General features: G+C 47.4%; 1 protein-coding gene across 5 annotated transcripts in view; it reads right to left on the bottom strand.

The window, feature by feature from the left end:
- Positions 1-8,092: 8,092 nt before the first annotated feature.
- The window catches only part of PIEZO2 (piezo-type mechanosensitive ion channel component 2), a 253,432-nt gene continuing 245,462 nt past the window's right edge, over positions 8,093-16,062 (bottom strand). For 4 of the 5 annotated variants that reach the window (XM_010859074.1, XM_010859075.1, XM_010859076.1 and 1 more), the window contains exons 48-52: positions 15,799-15,971; positions 13,479-13,607; positions 11,967-12,046; positions 10,757-10,940; positions 8,093-9,445 (exon numbers count right to left, since the gene is read on the bottom strand). In XM_010859074.1, coding sequence (XP_010857376.1) covers positions 9,193-9,445; positions 10,757-10,940; positions 11,967-12,046; positions 13,479-13,607; positions 15,799-15,971 — 819 coding nt within the window. In that variant the 3' untranslated portion in view covers positions 8,093-9,192. The remainder of the gene's footprint in view (positions 9,446-10,756; positions 10,941-11,966; positions 12,047-13,478; positions 13,608-15,798; positions 15,972-16,062) is intronic. The other variant, XR_826962.1, reaches the window with a different exon arrangement.

Raw genomic sequence — 16,062 nt, 5'->3', positions numbered from 1 at the left:
CTGGTTTTCTTAACAGCAATCCTTTGCTGTTCTGACTACCTGGTCTTTGTGACAAACACCTCCCCACGCCCAGCTAGCTATAATCTGGCTCCCCCATTCACTCCTCAGAGCAGACCCTCAAAGCTGCCTGAGGAGCTGCCTCTGGACTTGAAGTCCGCAAAAACTCAGCTGAATAAAATGTAATTCTCAGCTTTTAGGTTGTTTGTTTGTTTTTTCAGGGAACAACCTTTATTGTGGGCTGTCCCCTCTCCCTTTCCTTTTTGGCTTAATAACAGGTTCGTGAATCTGCCTGAAATACCTAGTTTCTTACGAGGACCTTTAGCATTTTTTTGTCAGTGTCTTATGAACATTTTTTAAATCGGTTGTAGAGCTGCGCAGGTCATGCAAGATTAAAAGTCTAGCAAATCATCACTTTATTTCTATGATTCCTGCACTTTTCACCTGAATTTGTGTGCGCTTCAGAATATGAGTGTGTCAAATTCATCTCATTTACTATATGTCACTTATAGACCTTACGATAATGACTGCTTTTCAAATATGTTCTACCCTATTCTTATTTGCACTCTAAAATGAGAATGTGAATAAGCCTTCAGAGAAGTGAAATAAAGATGCTGATTTTAATAATGTAGGTTTGTTAAGGAAAGTCTCCGCTCAAGGGCTCAGCCCAGCACCCGAGTTTCCTGACCACCAGGTGGCGATGTGGAGCGGGTTCAGGACCGCCTCAGCGGGACCAGCTGCAGGGTCACTGCTGATGGACACAGAACGGACCGCAGGATGGGTGACACTTGTCTGAACAGCCGATTGGATGAACACATGAGTGCGCGCACTCACAGACACAGGCTTTATCAACCCTGTTTGTTGTGTCTGCCTGCTCTTACTCGTCCTGCCCTATGTCACACCTGACGCTGAGTGGTGGACAAGGACCAGCTGGGCCTCTGGGGTCTCCGCTCAGCTTTGACCTGGCCCACCTGCCGCATTTGGGGGGGACTGGGGAGTGTTACTGGCATTGTAGTTCAGCCAGCTGCCTGTAGGTGCTGGTAGCGCCCCAGCACTGGGATGAATAAGCAATGTCTCCATGAGCGTGGGCACGGGGTGCTGTCCCTCGTCAGGAACCAAGACCATCCCTCTGCCCCCATCCCCCAGCACCAGGTGATGTCAGAGTAGCAGCAGCCCTGCCTCCAAGCCTGCTGCCCCAAGGTAGCCACATGGAACTGTTAAAGTGGACACAAAGGAAATAAAATTCATTTATTTGATCACACTGTCATGTCTGAGATGCTGGGTGGCCCTGTGTGTCCCTGGCCACAGAAAGCCCCTTGGACAGCGCTGGTCTGGGTGCCTGGCGGGTGTCGGTGAGTCGGATGGGGTGGGGGAGACTCAGGCAGGAATCACACCCGGAGGACATTTCCACACCAGTGGGCAAGGCCCAGTGGTAGTTTGGCAGGTACCAGGCGGCAGAATCCAGGAGGTTCACAGAGAGGCTAGGCTGAGTTTTTAATTCCGTGGCTCAGATCCCTCACTTCCAAAAGAAAACAGTGGTGCCTCCAGGAAACAGCAGAGGAGACGCTGGTGTCATCCAGCCAGCAGCAGGTGGGATGGGAGGCGTGACTATGTGCACTCCTGGTGTTTCCTCTGAACCGGCTCAGTGCCCGGGGCTGAAACGCCCACCTATCTGCTGCCCACTGGCCCCCAGGGGCCCGGCCCGGCTACAGAGGGTGAGGGCGTTTCCACCCTGGATGGAGCTCTGCTTCCCTCCTTGGGGTTTTGTTTTATGGAAATTATGTAATTTTCAGTGCTAAAAAAAAGCACAGCGAGCAACCCCAAAAGTACAAAGAATAAAATAATTCTCTTCAATCTCGTCTTCAGAAACAAGCATTTCCTCCACGACCATCACTCCAGGCCTCTGGACAAACTGGGAAAGGGACCAGCAGGTACGAATTCTCTACAGGACAGGCTCCTAGTTACTATTTGTAAATGAAACTGTGACCCTTAATCTTCATGGAATTTAGTGAGAGAGAAGGAAAGCTAAAGAAATTTTTGAAATTCAGATGTGTTTCTTTATAAGATATGTATTTCTAAAAGATCTCACATTTAAAATACATTGGATTGTTTATACTTCCACATGTAACTATATCAAATTTTGACATTTTCTGTCAATTCCCTGCTCTGGAGTATAGGAAAATTAGCACCACCCAGACCCTTTTTTCTTAATATTTTTCTGATTCTATTATTAATTTTCTGTGTTTGAGGTTTGTAACATTGATATCTTCTTCTTTAACTACAATCCCTGTTTTTTTTGGTCTGAAAAACTTACTCTTAAATTTATATTTAAATGCTTCAGAACTTACCACCACTAATTTTAAACCATCATTTTTCCTTTTTTTTTTTTTTTACAAATGATTTTGACTCATCCCTTATTAACTAAATTTCTCTTTTTCCAAGAAAGGCTCATGGATTTCTTGAATTATTGCCTACACAGTGGCATCTGCTTTGTGTCTTTTTACTTTATGTACAACTTGGCTAAGGTTGACACTTCAGGGTGACCCTTCCCCTAGGAACCTAGTGGATGGACCTGAACTTCTGCTAATATGATGAATTACCATGACTTTTTCTGATGTTAAGCCCACTTGATCATGAATTTTTTTAGTGCACTGCTGAATTGGATTTGCTAAATTGTGTTAATGATTTCTGTGTCTGAGCCTGTGAAGGCTGTCTTTCTCTAATTTTCTTTTCTTGAAGCATCTGTGATGATGTTGGAATCAGGGTAACATGGGCCTTGAATTGAGGATTCTTCTTTCCTCTACTTTCTAAGAGACTTTATGTAGGGATTGGTATTTCTTTTTAAATTTTTGCTACAATCCACAAGTGAATTCATCTTGCCTGGAGTTTTCTTTCTGGGAAAGTTTTCAATTATGAATTCAATTTATTAATTGGCATAGAACATTTATGGGGGGGGTTGAAAATTTTATTTGAAGCCAGTTTTTGTAATCCTTATCTTAAAAGGATTTTTTCCATTTTCTGTAAGTTGTAAAATGACCTACATTTTTTCATAATATGTAACCTCTTTATCCTTTCAACGTCTGGAAAAGCTGGACTGATGTCCCTTTCTGTGGTTCATCTCCTGGGTCATTCTCACTAGGAGCCCACAGAGCAGTGCCAAGCCCACGCACCTTCCCCGTGGCCCTGGTGGCCCACCGCCGCCCCCAGCCTCAGCGTCTCTGCAGAGCCAACCTGAGCCTGGCGCTCACTCTGGCTGGACCCCAGTGTGGGCAGCAGCCCAGCCAGACTCCCACATGACTGCTATCTGCAGGGCCCCTCTGCCCCTTCTGCATGGGGGTTTTGTTTTCAGGACACTCGCTGACACCACAGGGTCTCTCCTCATTTTTCTGGCTGTTTTATATTTTCTTTGTTTTATGGCGGGGGGGCGGGTAGTTGATATGCTTTCTGGGTTTCTTGCCCCAAGGGTGATACAGGGCAGAGGCTGCTTGTCATCAGTGGCTTCAGACACAGGGTGGTGCTCAGCAATGAACCATCTGCAAGGCTCATTAATATTTCACTGTTTTGCATCAGCCCGGTGCCCCAGCAGCATCGCTCGTGACTGAGTAGAGCTCTGTGTGGCTCCCTGAGCATCCTTAGCGTTTCAGGAAGGCCCAGCCCTGGCACACTCAGTGTATGTGCTGGCGGCCTCCGAGGGCAGGCTCCGGGCAGCCCCTTCGGGGTGGGGAGGGGCAGGCACGCAGCTTGGCCAAGCCGTCAGCCAGCCAGTCAAAGGCACTGGAATCCAGAGAGTTATCCCAGAACTTTCCACAGCTCAACCCGCCTCTGTTCTCATAAAGTCTTCCTACGCGGAGATGGAACAACATGATGGATGTAAAATTTTCCCTGAAAGAAGCTTGCCGTGATGGAGGTGGTACCAACAATCTAAACAGATGAACACATCAGAGAAAACAGCGAGGAGATGGAAACGAGTTTTATTTGGTGGGATCTTAAGTGTCTACACTTGCACACCTGGAGGTCTGTGTCCTGGGAAGGAGTGAGGGCCTGGGTGCTGCGGGCACACTGGGGCAGGCCCAGCAGTCCAGGCATCGGGTCAGTCCAGGTGTTCCAGGCTCCATACCAGATGGTGTTTTTCCCTGGTGACCCACGCACCCCCCAGGCCCTCCCTTCTCCTTTCACACTTGTCTGGCCTCCAGACACCATCCACCCTTCACAGAAGTTCAAGGCAACACACCCCTTCCCTTAGGGCTGCTCCGTTTGGGCTTCTCTCTAATGCAAATGTAGGGGGTTTTTTTGCAAAATAATTTCCAGTCTAATCCAGTGGGGGTGGGGCAGTGGGGGTGTGATTTCGCCTGGGGTCTTAGAACCTCCTTGGTGTCACTGAGCCCACACCAAGTGAGGACTCACTGCCCCCTCTAGGGTAGAGCCCAGGCTTAGGCCCCCAGCCACGCCACACTTACTATCATTTACTAGTGAGGCTGCCCAGACATTTCCAGTGGTAGGTTACCACTTGGTTCCCAGCCTAGAGACGTCCCTTGTCAGCCATCAGTTTTATAAGGCTGCACAGATTCTTCACTTTTCCCCATAAGCTTGACCTAGTTTTCCCATCAGGCATTTGACCAACACCTGAGAAAGTTAAGTGCTCAGGAAGGGAAGTTCAGGGATGCGGGTATGGACCTTCCTTCTCAGGGCTTTCGCCTCTCAGTTGCTTTTGACGCCTGGGGACAGGCATCCTGTCATGGGGGTAGGGGGATGAAACGCTGGATCCAGATAGGGTAGATGCCGGCTCAGCCGGAGGGCTGGCAGGGTTCACATTTATACAGAGTCTTCTGCCTGGAATCAGGACCGCTCAGCTCTGCAGGCATCTCCAGAGCACCTCTCAGGACCAGGATGGGGAGGCTGAGTCCTTCAGCCTGGCTGACGTCAGCATCACCCTGAAGGTTTACACTTGATAGATCTTCGTCCACAGCCCCCAAGTCTGAGTTGTGGCATCGTGTGAGGTCCAGAAGTCTGTCTTTTTTAAAGGGAACTGGAGGCATCTCTGAATATTACTCCACATCAGGGATCTGTGGCTTGGATGCCCTGTCCCCAAGTAGAGCTCCATGACACGAGCTGGGATGCCTCTCCCACCAGGCTGCGGCTCGTCGCTGAGTGAAGGTTACGGTCAGGAGCTGGGACTTTGATCACCTGGCTGGATGGACAGGCTTCCCAGCCAGTCTTGGACCTGCGTGACTTCTCCAGCTTCACTCGGGCTTCTGCTCTGGGTTTTGGGGACACCCTTCATGCTTCTGAGACACGTGTTAGCTGTGTACAGCCAGACTGGCCGAGACTTGTGTGAAATGCTTTTGAAATTCAATCATTATGGGCACCCCTGTGGGTCTTACTGATTTTGGGACTCTCTATTTTAAAAAATGAGGCCCAATCGGAACCTTGGTGTGGAGTGGAATTCACATCTGAAGGAGCAGAAGGCCCTGAGAAGACGCCTCGAGCCGCTTCCCTGAAGTGGCCTCGGTTCCTCCTGGGCAAAGAGTCGGGGACAGGTGAGAACTCAGCTCTCTCTGTTACTTAGAAGGTGAGAGGGTTTAATCCATGCTCTTTCATTCCTGGGCTTTAAATTGATGTACTATTTTAACTTTCGTTTCTCCCTGGAAAAAATTGTGAAAGGAGGCTGGCATTTAAAGCTGGGTATTTCCATGTTAGTGTTTTGCTTTGATATCTCAATGTTGTCATCTTATTTCTCTGCAGAGCCTCACAGACGTGACACTGGACAAACTGCTGGGACCACAGTGTTTGATGGAAACAGAATAAAGGCTAGAAGTTTGGACTTAGGTGTGGTGTAGTGTAGAAACCACTGAACTGATGGAGTTTCAGAGCCACTTCAGAGTCTTCTGGGGACAAAGTCTAGACTGACCAGTGGAGTCCCATGAGGATGCTGGTGTTGGAGAATGGGCTCAGGGCAGTTGGGGGTCTCCAGGCTGGCTTCCCCCCACCTAGGGGAACAGCCACAGTATGAAATACAGTGAAAGTCGCTCAGTCGTGCCTGATTCTTTGCAACCCCATGGACTATAAGGTCCATGGAATTCTCCAGGCCAGAATACTGGAGTGGGCCGCCTTTCCCTTCTCCAGGGGATCTTTCCAATCCAGGGATCGAACCCAGGTCTCCCACATTGCAGGCAGATGTTTTTACCAACTGAGCCGCAAGAGGAAGCCACATGCTGGGCTAATCAGGGGCTAATGACTGAACTAAGGGGTTTAAAGAAGAAGGACTGGGAGGCTCTTCTCGCTTTCCTGCGTGGGTTTTTCCACAGGGAGGAACAGCATCACCCAAGCATTCCAGGTCTCTTCCCACTTTCATATTCACGCCCCTCACTGAGCTTTTATCAACATTACAGGTGGCTTTTTTTATTGAAACCATTCTGTAGAGCAGTTTGGGGTTCACAGCAGAAGTCCGAGGCAGGTAAGAGATTCCCAATAAGCCTTGACCCCACACATGCCGTTACCAACATCCCCCACCAGACGGGACACTTGTTATAAGTGAGGGCCTGACACAGACATGTCATTGTCACCCAAAGGCCACACATAGTTCACAGTACAGTTCACTCTCGGTGTGGGACATTCTATGTGTCTGGACACATTTCTGACGACAGGTATCCATCCGCCTGGTATCATACAATATATTCACTCCCCTACAAATCTCTGCGCTCTGCCTGTTCACCCCTCCCTCCCCCTCATCCCCTGACAACCACCAATTGTCTTACTGTCCCTACAGTTCTGCCTTTTCCAGAACATCATATAGTTGGAAGCCCACAGTGTGTAGCCTTTTCAGATTGTGTTCTTTCACTTGAGTAAAATGCGTATACATTCCCTTCATGTCTTTTCATGTCCTGAGAGCTCATTTCTTTTTCGTGCTGAATAACAATATTCCATCATTTAGGTTCTAACGTAGTGTATTTATCTGATCGTCTACCAAAGGGCACCTTGGCTTCTGAGATTTTGGCAATTGTGAATAAAGCATCCAGATGCTGGGCCTTCACGGGGCACCAGCTCACTACACCCCCAGGGCCGGGGCCAGCCTCACGGCTCTCTGCCTGGTTCTCCCTCTTCACTGGCCAGGAGGGCCACCGCCCAGGCCCTTGGGGACAAGATGTCTCCAGAGAACACATTTTAAGGGACACGCGTCCATCATTCTCTGGGCAGGGCCTGGTGCTTATTTGTGGCTGAGGATGTGGCTGGTTACAGCCTGCTGACCCCTTCTTGTTGTCAGATAATCCAGCTGAATGGGGTGGTGACGGGCTGGGCTGGGGTCCCAGCAGCCACCTCCTTCTCTGGGTGAGTCCCCCTCCAACACAGGCAGGACGGGGCCTTCTACATCTCTGTGTCCTTCTGTGTCCTCCCTCCTCCACACTCGAGGCTCTTTCTTGAACAATGGGACTTGTCTTCCATCCCAGAGTCCTTGACCTCTGTGCCTATGAGAGGGAGTCCTTCTCCCCTCCTCCCTAAATGTGCTGTACACTCTCTCTCCAGATCCCCTGCTGATGTCTTTAAAAGAAAGAATTCACAACCAGGAACATGCAGAAAGGCTGAGAGGTCCCTGAGTGCTTGGAATTTATTGCTATGATGACAAGCATTTACCCTAAGTCGGGAGCAGGGGGCAGTAGGCTCCAGGTGTTCACAGCGGAGGGGCAGGTCTGCACTGATTCTCCAGAAGACACTGGGCATCGTTTGAACTCTGATACCTTTTAAAAACTCTGTATTCACTGTAATGGTTTCCTCCTGGGAAGGTTATTTTTTACCAGTTGCTTCTGCTTTTATTAATCCCCCTGAGCACACACATGAGAAAACCGACAATACAACCAACCCACCAGAAGTGGGTTCTTAGCTCTGGGCACACAGTACAGAAAGGTCGCTTCTCTTATTTCATGCAACAAGGCAGAAGGAAGAGTATTCTTAAAGTGACTTTGCAGGATGTGCTTTATTCTAAGTCAGTCCCGAACCCAAACTACAGAGGGTCAGTTATTTGGGACATATTCTAGTCCATTCAATGATTCTTCTCAGAAACTGTCCTTTAATATGGAATGAAAACTACATGTCAATCATCAATTTTTCATGCTACATTGTTATTTCATGAAGACGTTGTATGACCCATAATAATAATTTAAGAAAAGGCTGTTTGTTTATTTTCCCAAGCTCAATATACATATTTCTTTCATAATTATGAACTTAAAAAAACCCGTCTCAGATGTAAAAATGTGAATTGGAATATGTAAACTCGTTGAGAGACCTGAAAAACAGGGAAAAAAATGTCACATACTGGAAAAACCACTGCTGTGAGTCATGGAAACGGGAGGAAGCATGGGTGAGGGGGCAGAGGGGAGCTCAGACCTCAGTCAGCAAAGGCGACAGCGTCCAAGGACCCCACCTCCGCTGGGCGGCATCTCTGTCTCCCAGGTCGGGGTTTCACGGGGAGTAGGAACTCTCTGGAACCAGAAGAGCCACCAGCTGGGCCTCGGCAACACTGCGTCCATGTCTCTGTTTTGCTGCTTTTTTTTTGTTTTTCCTGAGAAGTCACTGGTGTTGAATGGAAAGATTTCGTATTACTCTTCAGTTAAGGTAAGGCAGTAAGTGTCACTAAGGTTATCTTTTTGCTTAGAATGAGGCTTATCCTTCCACTGGCGTCACCATGGGTCACCGGCCCCTCCCTCTTTCCCTCTAGAAACATGTGTCGGGGCTTCAGCCCCGACTCTGCTGCATATTCGGGGTGCAGGCCCCTGGCCCCTTCCCACGCAGCATCCCCTTGGCAGCCGAGTGCCGGGCGTGGCGTTGCGATGACCTGGTATCTCCAGGAGGGCACCGTCCACCCAGGAGAAGGTCTCTCCTTCCTCCTCCTGCTGTTCTGGGTCTCTGAGGATGAGACCTGTCAGCAACTCCTCCACAGTCAATCAGGACGCGAGACACCGTGGACTGACACAGGCGAGCAGCCCCGACTTCAGAGGAACGGAATTAACACGAAGGGTGTTTCAACAGCGCCTTGGCTCGTAGCTCTGGGGGCAAAAGGGAGCCCAGCCCTTCTGCTCCCGTCAGCACAGAGACTGTTTCTGCCGAACTGGAAACGCTTAGCTCGCAGGACAAGATTGTGCTTTTCTTTTTTTCTTTGGAAAATCCCCACGTTAACTCGGCTTGCGGTCTGTGGCCAGGGTGTCAGTTTGTTTTCTCCCTGGTCCATTTGATCATGGTTTCTGGCGACCGGTACAGGAATATTAATTTGGCATAGAGATCCTCCTCGAGCTCCAGCTCCCCGGTCTCCCGGACTAAAAAAATGTCTGTGCACAATTTCAGAATCCGATCCACGTTGGGAAGTTCTTCAAACATGATGGAGTGAGAAATCCCGCTGAAGAATTCCCGGACAAACTTCCCAATCACCAGCACCACGGAAGCGTAAAGGCCCATGATACTAGGGAAAAAAAGATGAAGAAAAAGAGGCAGAAGTAGTATCTGGCAGTTAAATGTGGTTAACAGAAACACACACACACACACAGGAGAAAACATAACAACACTTTCCCTCAAATGCCACAGAGGATGTGATAGACTTACCAAAGCTTAAATTATTCCACTTTGGTGAAAACATTGACTTTTTGGCTAATGAAAAAGGTAATGCATGCTCTCTTTATTTTTTTAAATTACACAGTACAGAATTGTAGGACTTGAAAAATCAAAGTCCTTTGAAATCTCACCTTCTGGAGGCAAGCAGTGTTAACAGTTTCACGTATGAACTTCTGGTGGTTTTACTGCAGACGTCATAAGCATAAGCTACATGGTGTGCATGCATGCTCAGCTGTATCCAACTCGTTGAGACCCCATGGACTATAGCCCTCCAGGCTCCTCTGTCCATGGGATTCTCCAGGCAAGAATACTGGAGAGGGTTGCCATTTCCTCCTCCAGGGGATCTTCCCCACCAAGGGATCAAACCAGTGTCTCTTGGTAGGCAAATTATTTACCATTGAGCCAGCTGGGGAAGCTACATAATATATGTGGTAGAAATGCAATTGTATCATACACACTTTCTGTATTGAGAACTTTTCCCTGCCTTTCTCAGAGATTTGTGTTTATAATAAAATTCCGAAGAGACAATGATTTCTTAAGAGGCTCTTTCTAGGAAGTGGAAAACCTCAGTGTCCTGTCGGGGGTGCCTGTTAGAGGACTGAAGCATCAGAAGGCGGAGAAGTGCATCAGGCATGTCCCAAATTGATTTCTGACTGACTCTCATCTGCTAAGGTCAGAAGGCAACATTAGCAGAAAAGAGAGCACTTGACCCCAATTTCTAGATTAAACCTCAAATTGCACCAAACTGTGTGTAGCAGGAAGGAATAGTTAAAAAGCTGGAGATACGGCAAATATGGCTTCGGGTCCTGTGTTTGGTGGCAGGACCACCCAAGGCATTTTTTTACTTCTCTGGGACTCTGATTCCTCATCTTTTAAAACTAAGTTCCCTGTGACAAACCATAATGGAAAAGAATATGAAAAAGAAATGCATATACCTGTATAACAGTCACCTTGGTGTACAGTAGCTATTAACACAACACGGTAAATCAACTATACTTCAATAAAATTTTAAAAATATAATATGAAGAGCCAAGGATCTGTGAATTCTAATAACACAGCTATAGAATCTGAGAATTCTAGAAAGATAAAAGACTTCTGTCCTCAGCTTGGTGTGGTGCAGAGGGGGCCTCTCATGACCATCGATTGCAAAATGGCTCCTTACCCATAGCCGGCCAGGAACCCCAGGCTGGGGGGGCTGACCTTGTCGTTGAAGACCACCAGCTCCAGGGCCTGGGCTTCCTGGTTGTAGATTCTGTTCCCAGTCAAGTTGAGAACCCACCACTCACTGTTCGAGTTAGTCGCATTGTCTCTGGACAAAATGATGGTGATGTTCATGAAATTATTTTCTGGAGAAAGAGAAACATGAAATCTGGTTAGCAGGAGAGTTTAAGGATTTAATGCACTTAGTAGTTCCGGGATGGCACAAGCTGGTTGGCACTCATGGCACTGGGTTCCAGGATGAGGGCACGGGAGCATGTCGACTCTATGAGGAAAAGGAGTGGTGGGCCTGGGTGGTGGGGGGTCTCTCTTTTTCTCCAAGAGGCCAGTGCTGCTGCTACATGAGACAGCAACCACGTCACAGGGAGAAGGGGACCACGTCACTGCAGGATCTTTGCTGACAAGTCCCAACGACTAACTAGACATTTAAAAACCACAATAACCGACTTGTGATGGAATCGACGGGCTCCTTCCTGTTAGCCCTGTTTATTGAGCATCTTCCAGGAAGAAGGTGCTGCAGGAGGGGCTCAGGGGTCACCCAGTCGCACGCAGCCTGGTCCAGTGGCAAAGGCCACCTCTCCAAGCACAGTTTATGGGCACATGGCAACCACCACAGCACCTGTACCAACAAGGTCTGTGAGCCTGGGGAGACCGCTTCTGGGTGGCTTCCCAGAGGAGGTGACCTCTGTCTGAGCTGAGTCTTGCTGGGTGAGAACTTTAATAGATGGAGCCTGACTACCAGCACTCAGTCACCCTTGGGCTGAATCACATCCCTTTCTTGCCATCTTTGTTTTTTTGTTTTTATCATGTGGCCTTTGGCATTAACACTGTAGGAGGCAATTTTCTGCCAAAGATGTGGTTGCTAATAGAAGCAAGTAAATAGGTTCTGATAAATCTGTTAATTTGTCACTCAATATAGATTTTAGTCAATCACGTTCTATATCGATGAAGAAAGGAAGATGATGAACTTGCCCTGGGTGAGTAAGTCCCTTCTTGCTGGTGGACACAGCCTGGAGCCCTAGGCTTCTTGTGAACCGTGTCACATGAGAAAGAAACCTGGCAAGGAGCTTGATAGAGGCTGCAAGGGCAAACTGTAGATGTTGATTGCAAGAAAGACTAAGAACTGTTCCGAAGCGATTGCTTCTCATTCTTACCAGATAAAAGCTGCTTTATGGGTTTGGAGTTAGAGTCACTGGGTGCTTTCACGTAGTATGGATAAATCCTTTCTATGGTCCTGGGAATTAAGAAAAAAAAAAAAAAGAGGTAATTAAGTTCTAGTTGTTTCGCACACTCTGTTGCTTAGTCGTGTTTGACTCTTTCCAACCCCATGGACCATAATCCACCAGGCTCCTCTGTCCATGGGATTTCCCAGGCAAGAATACTGGAGTGGGTTGCCATTTCCTCCTCCAGGGAATCTTCCCAACCCAGGAATCAAACCTACATCTCCTGAGTCTTCTGCATTGACAGGCAGATTCTTCACCACTGCATCACCATGCAAAAATGATTGTTTTTTTTTTTTTTGCTACCTTTGACCTCATTTCAAACAAATAATGTTGAGAGTCTTCCTATAATTATGCAATGTGCAGTCATCATAATGTATTAAAATACGCTATGTGTATTTTACATAATGTAAATACACGTAGTGTCCATTAACATCAGAAGTCTCCAAAGCTGAATAAATTCACCAGGTTCTAACCAGATGTTCAGGCCACCTCTGTACCAAGCTAATTAATGGCTTAAAGATGGCTATACAGATTTTTCCATACCTGTGACTTTTCTGAAGCAAGGGGCTAGCTTTCTTGCTAAGATCCGCCCATTCTTCCAATTTTAATTTTCAGGATTTCAAAACTCTCTATAGCGGAATGGGCTGCTCCAGGTGATATGAGGATGCGGGTGTAGGGAAGAGAGGACTGGCATCTGAGCTCTCAGCCCACGGCTACTCCATCTCTCTAAGTTGTTTTCTCATCAGAAAGCGATGGGGAGAGCCTGACGGGTCTCAGGGGCCCTTGGTGTTCAATGCCTGACATGGGGTACTTTCAGAACCATGTCTGAGGGTTGCATGGTGCTGGTTCTCACCCTCAGCGCTTTGACCTGGGTTGGGGCAGACGGGGGCAGACTGGAGACAGAGCTGGGCACTGGGCAGTTTGGGATTAGCAGCAGTTGTTCACTCCTGCTGGTTCTCACATGAGACTCTAACATCACAGCTTAGATGTCTAGACTGCAGTGTCGTGTGGCAGGAGAATATATAAGATACAGCTTATATATAAGATCTTAATATAAAAGATACAGATTTTCCCCCTCAAATTTCCATCTACCCCTTTGCCTTCTCACCCCCCTCCATTAGCCAGGGATTCGGTGCCCCAGAAGAGGGGTGATGGAAGAAAAGGGTCTCCCAGTGTCTCTCCTTGGGTTTTGGTGATTATGCCAGCTGGGAATAAAGTCTGTCACCTGGAGAAGAGTTCAGTCCTCCTCAGACATGCTGGGCAGAGGGAGTGGGTAGAGAGCAGGTGGGGCTTTGATGCAGCCCATCTGGGGCTCTAAGCACAGGCTCACTAGAGTCACCCAAGTGAGCAGGTCGAGTTTCTTGCCCACCCATGTTTGCAGAGGAGACTCTGCACCAGATACACACGCCTGCTGTCACTGATTAACAACGATGACCAACTCACACGGGCGTCCTGGAGCTTTCTGTGTCGCCGCCAGCTATCATTTTAGCAATATTCTCTCGTGTCGCGTTTTTAAGAGGGAAAGAAAGCTTATCTGTTGCTATTTCTGCTTTTGCACCCAGACTCATGTTTCTGTGAAAGAAAAAATGAAGAGGTCAAGGTCAGTGGTTATTCACAAATCTGCAGGTGAGATTAAAACTCCTGAAATACTCATCTCACCAAGTTTCACTGGGTCTACAATTGTCAACCCCAACCTCTCTGTCCACCTCACCTGGACATCCAGCCTCTCAGATATCCAAGGAGGCTGCAAGCACCTTCAACACTGATCACAGGTGAGGAGGAAGAGTGTGGGGACCCAAAGAGACGTGGACCTGAGCATCTAGTAGGGCTCTGAGGCACGTTCTATTAGCCCAGTGATGTTGGTCTCCATGAGGACTCACAGAATCCATATTTTAAACAGAATATTCACAATGAGATGTTGCCTCACATCTATCAGGATGGCCATGATGGCCATCACTAAAGAGACGAGAGACAGCAAGTTTTGGTGAGGATGTGGGGAGAAGGGAACCCTTGTGCCCTGTTGGTGGGAATGGAAACTGGTGTAGCCACTGTGGGGAGCAGTTTGGTGATTCCTCAAAAAATTAAAAACAGAACTACTATAGGAGCAGTCCCACTTCTGGGTATTTTTCCAAAGAAAATGAAAACACTAACTTGAAAACATATCTGCTCCACCATGTTCACGGCAGCATTTACAATAGCCAAGATACAGAAGCAACGTCTGCATCCACATACACGAATAAAGAAGATATGACACATACACATGATGGAATGTTATTCAGGAATAAAAAGAATGAACTCTTACTCTTTGTGACAACATGGATGAACCTTGATGGCATTAGGCTAAGTGAAATAAGTCAGATAAAGACAAATACTGTATAATCTCATTTGTGTGTGGAATCTAGAAATAAAAACACAAAACCTGAACTCATAGATACAGAGAATGAATTGGTGGTTCCCAGAGGTGGTGGTGGTGGTGGTAAATGAAATGGATTATTTCATTTCAGGAATGAAAGGAAGTTAAAGGGAATGAATTTTCAGTTATAACATAATTAAGTCCTGGCTACGTAATGACCAGCATGGTGACTATTTTTAATAAAACTCCATTGCATATTTGAAAATTGCTAAGAGTGGATCTTAAAAGTTCTCATCACAGGAGAAAATGGTTGGTAACCGTGTGGTGAGTGTTCGCTAGACACTATGGTGCCCATTTTGAAAGTACATAAGTATCAAATCACCATGTTGCTCCCTTGCAACTAGAACAATGCCACATGTCCATTATCTCAATTAAAAACAGAATGTTCGATCAGAAATTGGTTTTTAATTTTTGGGGGTGGCTCTTCAAAGGAAGGGCTAAGAAGAGCATTTTTGCCAACACTGAATTCCATGTGGGGAGTTTGGGACATTTAAAAGGAGAAAATAAGGTTAAAGAAGGAGGTCTTTAAAGTCTCAGCAGCCCTCTCCAAAATCCTTCTTTACTGTTTCCCTGTGAATTCAGATTTAAGAACGCTTTCTTGTTTAGCTATCATGGTTCTCTCTTAATTCCAGCCAAGAAGCTGGTATTGTGCACACAACAAGCCTACCCCACGCCTGCCTGGAATCCTGAGAGAAACAAAGCTCATCAGCCAAGGTGCTGGGTCAGGCCCCCAAACAGCCCCACGGACACGTGGGGCTTTTGGATGCGAGGACTTCTCCTGAGATAAGCGATGTGGTGGCCAAAGGCTGGCCAGAGGCTCATGTTGCAGGGGGAGGGTAGGAATATCCCTGCTCTCCCCGTCTGGGCCTGCCCAAGGGGCTCCCCCAGCTCAGGCTTAGAGAAAAGAGCCACAGAGGCTGCCCAGTGCTCGGGGCGGCAAGGGAGACTCGGGGTTCCAGGGGCTACAGGTCCTGTGTTATAAGACCAACTCAAGCTCAGGGAAATCTCATGCTTCACCTGGCTCGGTTTCATTTTATGAGTCATGACTCTATTTATTTTCTCTCCACCTCTCTCTTTTACTCACAGATCTCACTGTCAGAGGCTTTAGAGCTAAGGTTAGTAGAAAAAGGAAAATTGAGATGTTCTCACTGGGCCAATGAGTCTCAGGCAAATCACTGTTTAATAACACACAAAAACATTAGCTGTGGCATTGAATGGATGTTACCCGAGAACTAACATAAACCCAGATCCACGTTAATCTGAGGCTTCTAACCTCCCATGCCCCCCACCCCCACCCCAAGTTCAGGTTGGGGAAAAGGGGGATATTATGCACGGAAATCCAGTAACTACCTCTGAATACTCCATGAAAAAACAACAGAGAAGCTACTATTGGGGTCCTTGAGTTCGTGTATCATTTTCTGCTTACTGGGAGGGCTGATGGTCCATAAAGAATTTGAGTTTCCTTCCAGTTCTGCGACTGTTATGTCTTCTTTTTCATAATTTTCCAGAAATTGCATAGCACCCTGTGTACACACAAACACAGCTGCATAAATAGACCACACCCCCGAGGACATGCAAGAAGGTGACTACCCTTCCCTCTATCTGGCTGTGCAG

Source organism: Bison bison, unplaced genomic scaffold (assembly GCF_000754665.1).
Source record: "Bison bison bison isolate TAMUID 2011002044 unplaced genomic scaffold, Bison_UMD1.0 scf7180017864453, whole genome shotgun sequence".
NCBI lineage: Eukaryota > Metazoa > Chordata > Mammalia > Artiodactyla > Bovidae > Bison > Bison bison.
The sequence above is the reverse complement of the archived record's forward strand: the minus strand, read 5'-3'. Positions and strand labels throughout refer to the sequence as shown.